Source organism: Macaca fascicularis, chromosome 6 (genome assembly GCF_037993035.2).
Source record: "Macaca fascicularis isolate 582-1 chromosome 6, T2T-MFA8v1.1".
NCBI classification, from domain to species: Eukaryota; Metazoa; Chordata; class Mammalia; order Primates; family Cercopithecidae; genus Macaca; species Macaca fascicularis.
In genome coordinates, this window is record NC_088380.1 from 142,775,927 (window position 1) to 142,789,119 (window position 13,193).

Genomic DNA, 13,193 nt, shown 5'->3' on the forward strand with positions numbered 1-13,193 from the left:
TGTCTACTGACTTCTATGATAAGGTTAAAAATATGTCCCCAATCACAAAATTCCTAACAGTCTGAACTGAGAACTTTTCTTAAAGACTTTATCAAAGGAAGTGTGTTCTCAGGCGATTTTTCTCTCCACTTCCTTACCCATGTCTTGGGATACTTCGATTTTGTACTCTGAGAGCATAAACCTTGTCTGAACACTTTTTCTTCCTCGCCTGTGGTCATTTGCAGTTTCTAATAGAAGTGGCTTGGAGATAATGAGTTGCCAGCAGGTGTACTATCTGTCATGCCCAGACAGGCCCCAGCTCACCAACCAGTGACCCATGCTCCTCCCCTCAGGCTAGCACTGGACACAGAAGTGGCTATGAAAAACAACCCAGACCTTTCAGAAAATTCTTGGTTCTGAAGCGAAAGGAGGCTGAAAAATTGGGAACTACTCACAGGATCGCACTCTGGGGCTTGCTCCCACTGGATCTGGCTACCTCTTCAGTAGCTTGTGCTTAAAAAAAAAATGCCTGCATAGAGCCTGAAATCCTACTAATAAGATACTCACTTAACAAGCTCCTTGTTTTTGAAGTACACAGAGCTGAGGGTGACTTCCATCTCCCTATTGGCGCAATGATGAGGTTGGATCAGATGAGCATTTCTCACACTGTGGTCCTAGACCAGCTGTATCAGAATCCTCCAGGGGCTTGTTAATGCTGATTTCTGGGTCCTACCCAGAACTACTGCAATTAGACTCTCTAAGAGGAAGAGCCTGGGAAGTCCCACGTTCAGCCACCTCCCCAGGTGAATCTGATGTGGTTTGAGAACCACTGATCTGTTAAAGCTGCTCATACTGTGTATTTATTCACACCTTGGGCTAAACCAATTTAATCCATCCATTTTCTTCTAGCCTCTTCATTGAGGTCTGCCAGATGGAGAAAATGAGAATTTGGGAGTGGCTGGAGGGGGGCGGTATGTGATTTTAGAACTGGAATACACCGGGAGATAGGGCAGGGCTTGGTTGAGGGTTGAGGGCTGCAGTTGGTAGAGAAGTCTTTCTTCTTTTCTTTCCCTTTGTCTTAGAATGCCTGCCCTACCTCTTCCCCTTGGGACAGTGCTACAACATGGTGAGACTGGTTTTTGTGAGCTGGCCTGGGACTGCACCCCTAGGGTGAGCAGAGCTCATATGAAAAAGCTCTCTGTAGGTTCCTAACAGCTCACTTTTGAAGTGGACTCCTGAATAGTCTTTAGAGACTCCAACTGCCCTTGGACATGGCAGGAATGGGGTTGGGGGGAGGTCAAGAGTGGGGCTGGGGGGATACCTGCAGTGTGCTCCAACCCAAATTTCCCTTCTGTAAGACTGGGTCTGCTGAGTCTATAGAAACAGATGAGAGGACTCCTGCCTTACCCTACAAGCTCAAAATTCCACAGAGAACAGGCCACTCACCTGTGGGTAGGTCAAAGGGAAGATCGTGAGCTGGGCAGGGTGGCCTGGGGATGGGCAGCTCTGGAGCAAACATTCGCCTGAGTGAGGTTGTTTGACTTCATCATCAGCATGGCTGGCACTCAGAACAGCTTTGAGTTTCCTAAGACACGAGTCTCATTTATCCTCACATGATTTTTTTTTTTTAAATTAACAAAGAAGATCTCTTGGGGGTGACATGCTCCAGAGAGCAGTCAAAAAGTAAAAGATGACATTTACAAAAATCCATTCTTTTCTCTCTCCACTTCACTGCTCTATTGACTGTTTTCCTGTTCAATCAAATCCTATTCACAGCTACACATCCCATTTCAGGAACTGCCAAGGCGATAAATCTCCTGTCCTTTCTTCACTGTGCTTGCTGCCTCCCCACCTTTTCTCCTCTTCCCTATCCTGGAAGGCCTGGGGTCCTCTTGGTTGGATCCCTCGTGTCTAGGAAATCTTCATTCAGTTTGCCTTTACCCATGACTCTTCCTAATCCCAAAGACCCCCAACCCAGGCCACCTGCCTTCCTCCCTCTATGGATTAGCTGTGCTGCATCTAGTTGAGAATTGTGGCCAGGTCAGCCCTACTCTAAAGTCATAATCTCTCTCTCTCTCTCTCTCTCTCTTTCGCCCTCCCCTCCCCTCCCTCCCTCCCTCCCTCCATCCCTCCCTCCCTTCCTTCTTTCCTTCCTTTCTCTCCCTCCTCCTCCTCTTCCTCCTTTTTTCTTTAATGAGGTTTCACTGTATTGCCCAGGCTGCTCCCAAACTCTTGGGGATCCTCCCACCTCGGCCTTCCAGTGTTGGGATTATAGACATGAGCCACCACACCTGGCCCCTTTGTCATTTTCCTGTGTGTCATGGCACTGATCTTCTGAGGGAGTAAGGGACTGTGGACTGGTGATACAGGCTTTCTGTAGAGGGGGAAGAGGGATTGCACAGAATACTCTGGGCAGTAGGAACAGGACAGAAGCCCACATTGTCAAATGCCCAGTCTACTGTTTATTTCACTACCTTGACTCTGGCTTCCTTTCTCCTGTTTATTCCCTCATTTTTGTTCATAAAGCATTTAATGAGCAAACAACCTTTGCAAGGCACCAATACTAGGCTAGAAACACAGGAGGGACACCAGGGTCTGACCACAGAGAGTAAGAACCTTCGTTTATTGGCTGACATCCTCTCCATGTTCAGTAGCAATGCATCCCATGTGGAATGGATACATTTAGTTTTACCTTTAGCAGATCTAGAGCAAATTTGCTTTTGGGTGATTGAAACTTATGCTATTCCTTCATCAGTTAATCACTAAGTATCAGAGTGATATAAAGTAGTCCAGCTAATTCAACAATGTGCTGGGCCTGTGCTGGTGGACAGTGTGTAAGCTAGGCCACTGCCCAGAAAGGGTGCTATAGATCAATTCAGTACTCAGGTGTCTTTTCTTGCAATTTATTCTCCCCTGAGGATAAATTATTCACCATCTCCATTATCATTGTTACTATTTATTAAAGGCTTATTTTATGCCAAGTATTGCATTTGATCATATTTCTTCTTATTGAATCCATACAACAATCCTGTGAAATTGGCTCTCGTAGTATTCTCATTTCAGAGCTGGGGAAATTGAGGCCTAGGGGATTTAAGCACTTGCCCAAGGCCACAAAGTCAGTAAGAGGCCGAGCTCAGACTGAAACCTAGTCTGTTTGTCCACGGGGTACCGAGGTTCCAACATAGCCTGTGGGCTAAGGAGCAGAGCCAAGCCCCTCTCAGGTGCATTTATCAGCACTGGGCCTGGCACCTATTCTCTGTGACACACAAACTACTTCTTTGCTTCAGGGAGTAACAGCTTCTATGGTTCAGCAGCACCAGAGTTCCACTCTGTTAGGTAGTTTCAGCTGGGTGGGGTAGCGCAGTTCATGATTCTGAGCGGAGTGGCACAGAGTTCATTGTACTTGGTTCTTAGAGACATGTATCTTACCTTAATGGGTGATTTCTCCAGAAGAGTAAGATGAGGCCCTGCAGCAACCTGGAAATTGCTTAGGGAGTCTGAGTGGCAGGGCTCAGAGCTATTTCCACTAGCTGGAAAACACATTCTAGGCCACTCAGGGCTTCCTGGGGACAAGTTTCAGGAAGTGCTTAGTCCCTTTGATCCTGGCTGCTGTGCTGGGATTCCACAAGGCTGAAAACCTGACTATCCTCCTTTCAAGATTTTGGGCAAGAGCTTGGTGAAGGCAAGGAGAAGTTCTGGAGCTGAGTGGGTCTGGGGCAGGACATGGACTGGAAACACTTCTGTGTTTCAGGCACTTTATGTAAACATCCTCATTTATCCACAAAGTTATTTGTGAATAAGGTGGGAAATCTTATTTTCATTTTATAGACAAGGACACAGAGACTCAGATAAATCAAATGACTTAAGTTCACCGGCCAGAATATACCTGCATCAGGAAGTATATTCAAGTCTTCCACACTCTTCCACTCGACCCTTCTCGGTGCTGCTGATGGCTGGCGCTCCAGGAGACTACCTGGCATCCTGCCCCGCCCCCACCTCCAAGGGAGGAACTTTGGATCTTTGTGGACACAGGCTGAGAGAGCTCCATCACCACTTCCACCGTGGGGGGATGGGCATGCCACTGTGTTACTCTGCCTGCTTTCTGGAGCACCCCCAGCAGCTACTTCTGGATCCCAATTTCAGCGTCTTGCCTCATGCTCAGGCTGCATGCCTCCTGCCTCTCTCACATGGGCCTTCCTTCCTGCTGCAGAGGCACATGATACTGCAGGACTTGCTGGTGCCCACGCACAAGAGCTGGCTTGCCCAGCCAGGCATGGAGAGCTGTGACACAACTGCTCACAGACCTGCCTCCCATGCTGTGTGGATATGGTTCCCCAGGGCTGCCCGGGAAGTGTAGGTGTAGGTGAGTTAATGTCCTATGGAGTGGCTAATGAGAGACAGCAGATGGGACTGATCTGGATGATAAATTCTCTATTTCTCAGCCTGATGGGCTATTCTGAGATGTGGTATTTCCAGATAGTCCCCCTGGAGAGGTCCATCATGCCCAGGCTGTGTATTCTGGTGGATGGTGGCCAGGGCAGCTGCCTGGATCTGCTTTCCCCATCCTCACTTCACACACCTGTCATGCAGCAACACCTTGTACTTGCTTTGCCTCCTCCCATTCTTCACTTTCCTTTTTCCTTCAGTCTTATTTCCCTGAGATCGCAACTCCCTTGCTCTAATAAAGTGTTAGCATGCAAGTTTTACCCAGAGTTCTATTTTCTAGGTAACACAGGCTAAAACAATAATAATAGTAATAATATTTTTTACCATGTTTTGAGAGTTTACCATGTGAGTTACATCATCTCACTGAATCCTTGCACGATCCCTATGAAGAGGGTACTGTTATTATCACCATTTTAAAAATGAGAAAATGAAGTCTCAGAAATGTTAACCCATTTCCCCTTTGCCCCAAGAATACTCGCCAGCATGCTTGCTGCTGCATCGTTTAGCCTGAGATAACTCATGGATTGCAGTCCTAACTGCCTCCAAAGTTTACCACAAAATATCTTGCTTTTATTATTTTCACATCACTCTAGTATATAAACATTGGAAACAAAAGACAACATTCTATTAATGGCATTCTGTTTTTAGTAGTGGTCTTTCCATTTATGCAGTACAGTAATTCCTGATTGTTGAAAATGTCAAATCCTAGAAAACGTAGCATTCCTACAGGTAATTTTTTTTTTTTTCCTAAATGGGAACATACTCTTGGACACATGGAATGTAAGTGGCAAAGTGAGGATTTAACTCAACTCTTCTGTTCAACTCTAGAACCTGAACTGTAAGCCACCCTTGAATAAAGTTGCCTTTAACCTTGAGAAATAGCAAGGAAACAGCAGTCTCTGCAAGAAGTCACCTTCAGGAGACTCCCAAAGATTCCCAGGAAGCCCAGGGTAAACCTCAAGGGAAAGCCCTCGGATACTCACGTTGTAAACGCTGGGTTGTATTTGGCACCTCGGTAGTAAGAGTACAGGTTGAACATCCCAATCATGAAGGCCACAAATACCATGATGAAAATGACCATGAACTTGAAGATATCTTTCACAGTTCTCCCTAGGGAGATCTGCAGGGGCCCAAAACTCTCGTTGGCTGGCAGGATGTATGCAATGCGAGAGAAGCTCAGCACGACGGCTATCGCATAGAGCCCTTCTGATATGATCTGAGGGTCTGAAGGCCACCACTTGTCCCTGGCTAAAAGAAAACAATCTGGGTTACTCATTAAGCCACAGGATCTATTCTAGAAGAGAAAGCAGTTAGGCATCTTTAGAGGTCTCCAACTGTATCATTTGCCATTCTTGTCCTTGTCCTTAAATTAATCCCAATACCCAGAAGTTGGACCCTCCCTCTTGGAATGTGCTGGACCATCTGCCTGGAACACTCTTCTCTCACTTCGAGGTATGATTCATTCCAAATCCTCCTCTAAGATTCTGCTCAGGCATCACCTCTTTCAGGAAGCCTTCTGTGATCCCTCTTACCCCCACCACAGGCTGGGCAGGTTCCCAGTTTCCGTCTGTGCTCTCATGGTATGCTGTGCACCCTCCATGTCTTCGCACTCACCGGGCCACTTGCTATTGTCTCCCTCACCAGTGTTTAGCTCCATGCTCAGAAGCTGTCCCACTCACTGGGGAGGCAGGCGAGGAGAGAGATGGGCAAGAGCATGGACTTGGAGTCAGACAGCCCTGAGACTGAATGTGGCCCATCCACCTACTGGCCACGTGCCTCTGAGAGACAATTAACTAACATTTTGAGCTTTATTTTCCTCATCTCAAATTATGGATAATATCCATCTCACAGGACTGTGGAGAGGATGAAATGAAATCACACATGTAAAGTGCTCAGCACAGGGTCTGGCACACAGCAGGTATGGATAAATGTTTGTCAAATGACTGGATAAACTTTTAACTACATGTTTAGACCAGGCACAGGTCAGAACAAATAAGCTCACATGGGGTCCAGGAATCTAAAGGATCTTGCCTGAGAAAATACTCTTGGGTTTTGTTTCCCAGGTACACTGTGTGCTGGGATATTTGCTCCTTGATTAAGCTAAGTCCCCAAAAGTGGTGACCAGTCAGGCAGGTTTGCCACGACAGCCCTGTTCCAGGTAGGCAAGGGTCCTAGGACTGATCCACAGGTCACTGTGACCACAAGGACCTGAGCTGCCCTATGGGTATTTCCGCAGCAGAGCAAACCTGCAAAGTGTTCCTATTGCAGTTCTAATGGTACAAGGAGCAGCATCTGTCATGAATCAGCTGTCTATTATATGTCAGTGATTCTCAAGTGAGGGCAGCACTTTTCTCATGGAGGATGTGTTGGGGTGTCTCTGGTTGTCACAGTGACTGAATAGGAGTACTACTGGGATGCTAATGTCCTGCAATGCCCTGGACAGATCTGTACCATGAAAACTGCCCTGCTGGAAAAGATAATAGTGTCCCCATTGAGAAACGGTGAGTGAAACATTAATTGAGAAATATTGAGAAACCTAAATTAGCACTTACACTTACATTAGCTGTAATTTTCACAACAGCCCTGTAGAGTAGATATCATTATTGCCATTTTTAAGATTGGATTTAGGGTATGGGGTCCTTTTCAGAGCCCAGTAAATGCAGCTAGAAAGGATATTACACAGCAATTCGTGGCATTCCAAGGGAGATTGAAGAGGGAGGCTTTTATTCTTTATTTGCAAAACTAGACTCTGTTAAATAATTATAATAATAGAGAGCAGTAAGAAACCTTTAGTAAAGGAAGCCAGGCCACAAAGTTTCACGGAGTGATTCTAAATTGCATTTGGAAATACAATAACATTACAGATTCTGTGTTCTCATCAAGGTCATACCTCAAAAATCCATGAAAGACTAGTAAGCAGAATAAATTACATGTTTTCCAATATATCTGTCATATTCTATGGATTAATATTTGGATAAGATAAAATAAAACATAACTTCTCCCATTAAACAGAAGGCAAAAAGGAATTCTTTTTTCTGCAGCCTCTAACTTACCATCTTATATCTCAGTCACAATAACAAGACACTCTTATAATCTACTCAGATAGATTTAGCTGTTGTCAGATCCTGATGACCAGGTCAGGACTTTCATTGAAAAATATTACATTTGAACTGACTTGTAAGGAGTTGTGATGAGCGTAGAATGAACAGCATTGTGATGATTTGGACAAAGGGGTTTTCTTCTTAGAGCTATTTCCATGAGAAAAATTGCCCTGCCCTATCACAACCTGAAAAATTGGTATCTGCCCATTTGGTGCTGTAGAGGTTGGAAAGATCCACTGTCCAGCTGGCCACAAGAGGGCTCTCTTGTCTTGTAACTGGAGCACAAGTGAAGCCAGAAATCCAAAGGATTTCCAAGGGCACAGGGTGAACTACAAAAACAAGAGCAATAACGTACTATGCTTTGGGTTGGGTAAGACCCTTAATACAACCCAAAAAGCAACGGAAGTCAGAAGTGGACAGTACTGCAGCCTGAATCATGGCATTAAGAAAAGCACGTAATGCAGTATCAATATTCTCTCATCGTTCCTTGATGAACCCTGAACAAGACAGAGGGGATAATATCCAAGCTATTTTGCTTTAAGAAAGTCTGAATTTGCCAAACCCCAAAATGGCAGAGGTTGGGTGGGTGGATGATTTGTAATATTACAAGACTCTCCATTTCTCAGTGGTGAGTTCCCTACCACATTTACATGTAACATAATCTACATTGAAAACGGGCAGTTACTCAGCTTTTGCGTTAAGCAAACAACCCTCTGCAGATCATTGTTGTATCTGACCACAGAATCATTGTTGTATCTTACCGCAAAGATTCTGTGGTCCCGGAGCCATCTGGGTTCATGTAACAGGGACATTCAACACTCAATCCCTTCAAGATGATGCAGCTGCCATTAATAAATGCCTACTAAGTGTCCAGCTGCTTTTTACTGTTAACAAGTATCTACTGTTCCTTTAACCTTCAACATCTTTCTGTTTCAGTACAGAAATTACAGTGTTTGAACAAGAAAATGACCCAAAAGGTAGTAGTAAGACATAATTTCTGTTAAAATAAGCAGATAATAACTGCTACCATTAAGTGAGCATTTACTATTTTCACAGCAGAGTGCAAAGCACTTCACACACACTATTTTATTCAACCCTCAAAACAAACCTTTTGACATAGATATTATTATCTGTTTTACATATGAGAAAACAGAGCTCAGAAAAGTTAAGTAAACAATATCTCACAGTAAACTACTGAATTAGGATTTGAATTCAGGTTTCTTCTACGCCAAAGCTTGGGGACGTAACTACTCTGCCATTCAGCATGATTTTCAAATCATGTCAGGCCAGGATTCCCTGCTATACAAGGCAATCCTACACAAAGCCCTGCTATAAAAACCTGATTCTTCATGTTTAAAATAGGGACAAAAGAAGGAGCCTTTTTTTGCCGGGCTATTTGCAAGAATTAGAATTGTGTGTATAAAATGTCTACTACTTGCCAGTTTCTGGCACATAGTAAGTTATCAATAAACATATGTTATAACTATTATTAGTATTCCTAAAGTCTCGATCTACTACATCAAACAGTAAGGCCTTGTATTTTGCAAGAATTAAGTTATCTTCTAACAATCTATCTTGCCACGAAGCAATAACTGGGAAAGCAGGATTTATTTTTGCACAAAACACAGGGATCCAATATAGAAGGAAAATTCCTCTGCATATACATATTCCTTTAGTGCTCCTGGATGCATATCAGAAACAAGACGTTTCTTAAAAACAAACTACAGAAATGTTCCCAAGGGCCTTTCAGAAACAAACTCATCCTTAACACAAAAAGATTGATTTCTCAAAGTCACTAATTCCATGTTCTATTCTGCTGGCTACACTTCCAGGACCAAGGATCTTTTTGAGGTGGAAAGGATGCTCTGCACTGACAGTGAAACTGCCAAAGTCGACTGCATTACAAATCACGGATCACATGATTATAAATGACGTTACAAATTCCAGCCACACTGAAGCACCAAGGCCATGTCCCAGAAGCGCCAGAATGGAGTAGGCAAAGCACCCTCCGACTCACCGTACGTGAAGTACGCCACTTCCGGCGGAAGTGAAACATTGTGCAGCGCGTTGTCCTGCACGTGGCGGTCCACATACAGCTGCGCCTCGCTGGCCTTTAGGAAGGCCATGAAGCGTGCTGTGAAGGAGGCCACGAAGATGGACAGCATCCCGAAATCTAGCAGGTTCCACAGGTGCAGCACGTACTCCCGCGGCCCCTCCTCCCAGATTTCCTTGCATTCGGACCAAATCATTCCTGTGGGAGAAGGAGAAGGCCAGGCTCATTTTTCTGTTCTCTTAGCATTCAGTTCCTCTGCATGAGGTCATGGAGGGAAGCAGAGTACAAATGTAAATATCAGCTCTTTGGAACTGGGACCATCGATAGCCAGAGGCAGACAGAAATGTGTGTTCAAAGACAGATTTTACCCAGGATATCCCGAGACTTCGCCTTGCGCTTACAAACACACTGTCTCTGGAAGTGAGGAGAGAGTTCTCATTCGTTGATAGATTCTTGGAGGGAATATAGGAGAAATACAGTTGCTGACACTTATACACTTTAAGAACTGGGAGGTCTTAAAGAATCAATGAGTCCTAAATTAACTATAGGGAAACTGAGGTCCAGGAATTGTAAAGGGCTATTTGAAGGTCCCCCCGATGCCCGAAATTCTACAGAAATGCCCAAATGCCTCAAGAACCTAGAACTATGGTTTTGTTGGACATAGAACCCAGTTGTTTTGTTTTTAAATCCCAGATTAGAATGCTTCTGTATTTCTGTGTCATGAGCATTAATTTGGCGTTATTAGATTTTTTCTTACTCTTTCATAACTTGCTGGATTTTAAAGATATATGTCCTCATTGTTACATATTAAACAATATAGAAATATACAGACAAAATGTTACTAGTTCCCCCAGCCTTCCTCTAAGCCAGCAGCCCGTTTGGCACCAGGGACTGGTTTCATGGAAGACAATTTAACACAGTTTCCAAATGAATAGTTTCCAAATGAAACCGTTCCACCTCAGATCATCAGCCATGAGATTCTCATAGGATGGCAACCTAGATCCCTCACATGCATAATTCACAATAGGGTTTTCAGGCTCCTATGAGAATCTAATGCCACTGCTGATCTGACAGGAGGCAGAGCTCAGGCAGTAATGCTGCCAGCATTACCTCCTGCTGTTCAGCTCGATTCCTAACAGGCCACAGACATGGTAACAGTTGGCGGCCCAGGGGTTGAGGACTCCTGCTCTAAGCTATCCCTGTGAGGTAGCCTGAGCTAATAGTTGATGAGTATCCTTCTAGACCTGTACTGTCCAATACCATAGCCACCAGTAATATGTGGATACTGAGCACTTGAAATGTGTCTGGTCCAGTTTGAGATGTGCTGTAAATGTGAGGTACACACCAGATTTCAAATGCTTACTATGAAAAAAGAATGTAAAGTATCTCAATAATTTTTTGCATCAGTTACATGTTGCAGTGATTAATATTTTGGATATGATAGGTTAAGTATATTGTTAATTTCACCTGTCTTTATAATATGGCTTTTAGAATATTTGAAATTATCTGTATAGCTCATGGTTGTTGCTTGCCCTATATTTCTGTTGAATAACGCTATTCTATACCTTCACATTTACTGATTAGTAAATTATTACTAATACTATTTAAATTATTTTAAATTACAGGCATACCTTGTTTTTATTGCACTTTGCTTTATTGTGCTTCACAGATACTGTATTTTTTTCAAATTAATGGTTTGTGGCAACCTTGTGTTGGGAAAGTCTATTGATGCCATTTTCCCAATAACATGTGCTCACTTTGTGTCTCTATGTCATATTTTGGTAATTCTCACAATATTTCAAACCTTTTCATTACTATATTCATTACGGTTGGTCTGTGACCAGTGATCTTTGTGATCTTTGATGTTACTATTGTAACTGATTGGAGGTATCATGAACCACTCCCATATAAGATGGCAAGCTTAATAACTGTTTTGTGTGTTCTGACTGCTCCACTGACCTGCTATTTTCCTGTCTGTCCCTCCCCTCGGGCCTCCCTATTCCCAGTATTTCAACAATATTGATATTAGGCCAATGAATAATCCTACAGTGGTGTCTAAGCTGTTAAATGAAAGGAAGAGTTGTACATTTCTCACTTTAAATCAAAAACTAGAAATGATTATGGTTAATGAGGAATGTGTGTCAAAAGCTGAGATATGCCAAAAGCTAGGCCTTTTGTGTCAAACAGCTAAGTTCTGAATGCAAAGAACAAGTTACTGAAGGAAATTAAAAGTACTACCCCAGTGAACTCATGAGTGGTTGATTAAACCAGCTACAGCATTCCATTAAGCCAATGCCCAAACCAGAGGAAGACCCTCACTCTCTAATTCTGTGAAGCCTGAGAGAGGTGAGGAAGCTGCCCAAGAAAAGTTTGAAGCTAGCAGAGTCTGGTTCATAAGGTTTAAGGAAAGAAGCCATCTCCATAACATAAAAGTACAAGGTGAAGCACCAAGTGCTGATGTAGAAGCTGCAACAAGTTATCAGAAGATCTAGCTAAGATAATTGATAACAGTGGCTACAGTAAACCACAGATTTTTGATGTAGATTAAACAGCTTTATCTTGAAAGAAGATGCCATTTAGAACTTTCAGAGCTATAGAGTAGACATCAGTGCCTGGTTTCAAAGCTTCGTAGGACAGGCTGACTCTCTTGTTAGGGACTACTGCAGCTGGTGACTTTAAGTTGAAGCCAGTGTTCACGTGTCATTCCAAAAATCCTAGGGCCCTGAAGAATTATGCTAAATCTCCTCTTCCTGTGCTCTATAAATGAAACAAGAAAGCCTGGATGACAGCATATCTGTTTACATCATGGTTTACTGAATATTTTAAGCCCACTGTTGAGACTTACTGCTCAGAAAAAAATGTATTTCTTTCACAATATTACTGCTCATGGACAATGCACGTGGTCACTTAAGAGCTCTGATCGAGATGTATAGGAGGTTAGCATTGTATTCATGCCTGTTGACATAGTATCCATTCTGCAGCCCGTGGATCAAGGAGTAATTTTGACTTTCAAGTCTTATTATTTTAAAAAATACATTTCATAAGGCTATAGCTGCCATAGATAATGATCCTTCTAATGGATCTGGACAAAGTTAATTGAAAACCTACTGGAAAGGATTTATCATTTTAGATGCCATTAAAAACATTAGAGAATCATGGTAGAAGGTCAGAATATCAACATTAAATGGAAGAAGTTGATTCAAACCTTCATGGATAACTTTGAGGGGTTCAATACTTCAGTAGAGGAAGTTACTGCAGTTGTGATGGAAATAAGAGAGCTTGAATTAGAAGTAGGGCCTAAGATGTGACTAAATTACTGCAATTTCATGATAAAACTTCAATGGATGAGGAATTGTTTCTTATTGATGAGCAAAGAAAATGGTTTCTTGAGAGTCTACTGGTGAAGATGCTGTGAACGTTGTTAAAATGATGACAAAGGATTTAGAATATTCTGTAAACTTAGTTGACAAAGCAGCAACAAGGCTTGAGGGTATTGAGTTTAATTTTGAAAGAAGTTCTACTTTGGGTCAAATGCTATTAAACTGCATTGCATGCTACAGAGAGATCTTTGGTGAAAGGAAAAGTGAGTTGATGCAGCAAACTTTATTGTCTTA

At 43.0% G+C, this 13,193-nt stretch overlaps 1 protein-coding gene across 2 annotated transcripts in view; it reads right to left on the reverse strand.

Moving 5' to 3' along the window:
* TRPC7 (transient receptor potential cation channel subfamily C member 7) overlaps window positions 1-13,193 on the reverse strand; it is a 141,805-nt gene that overhangs the window by 29,765 nt on the left and 98,847 nt on the right. For both annotated transcript variants that reach the window (XM_045394288.2, XM_005557853.4), the window contains 2 exons: window positions 9,544-9,777; window positions 5,409-5,673 (listed from right to left, as the gene is read on the reverse strand). In XM_045394288.2, coding sequence (XP_045250223.2) covers window positions 5,409-5,673; window positions 9,544-9,777 — 499 coding nt within the window. The remainder of the gene's footprint in view (window positions 1-5,408; window positions 5,674-9,543; window positions 9,778-13,193) is intronic.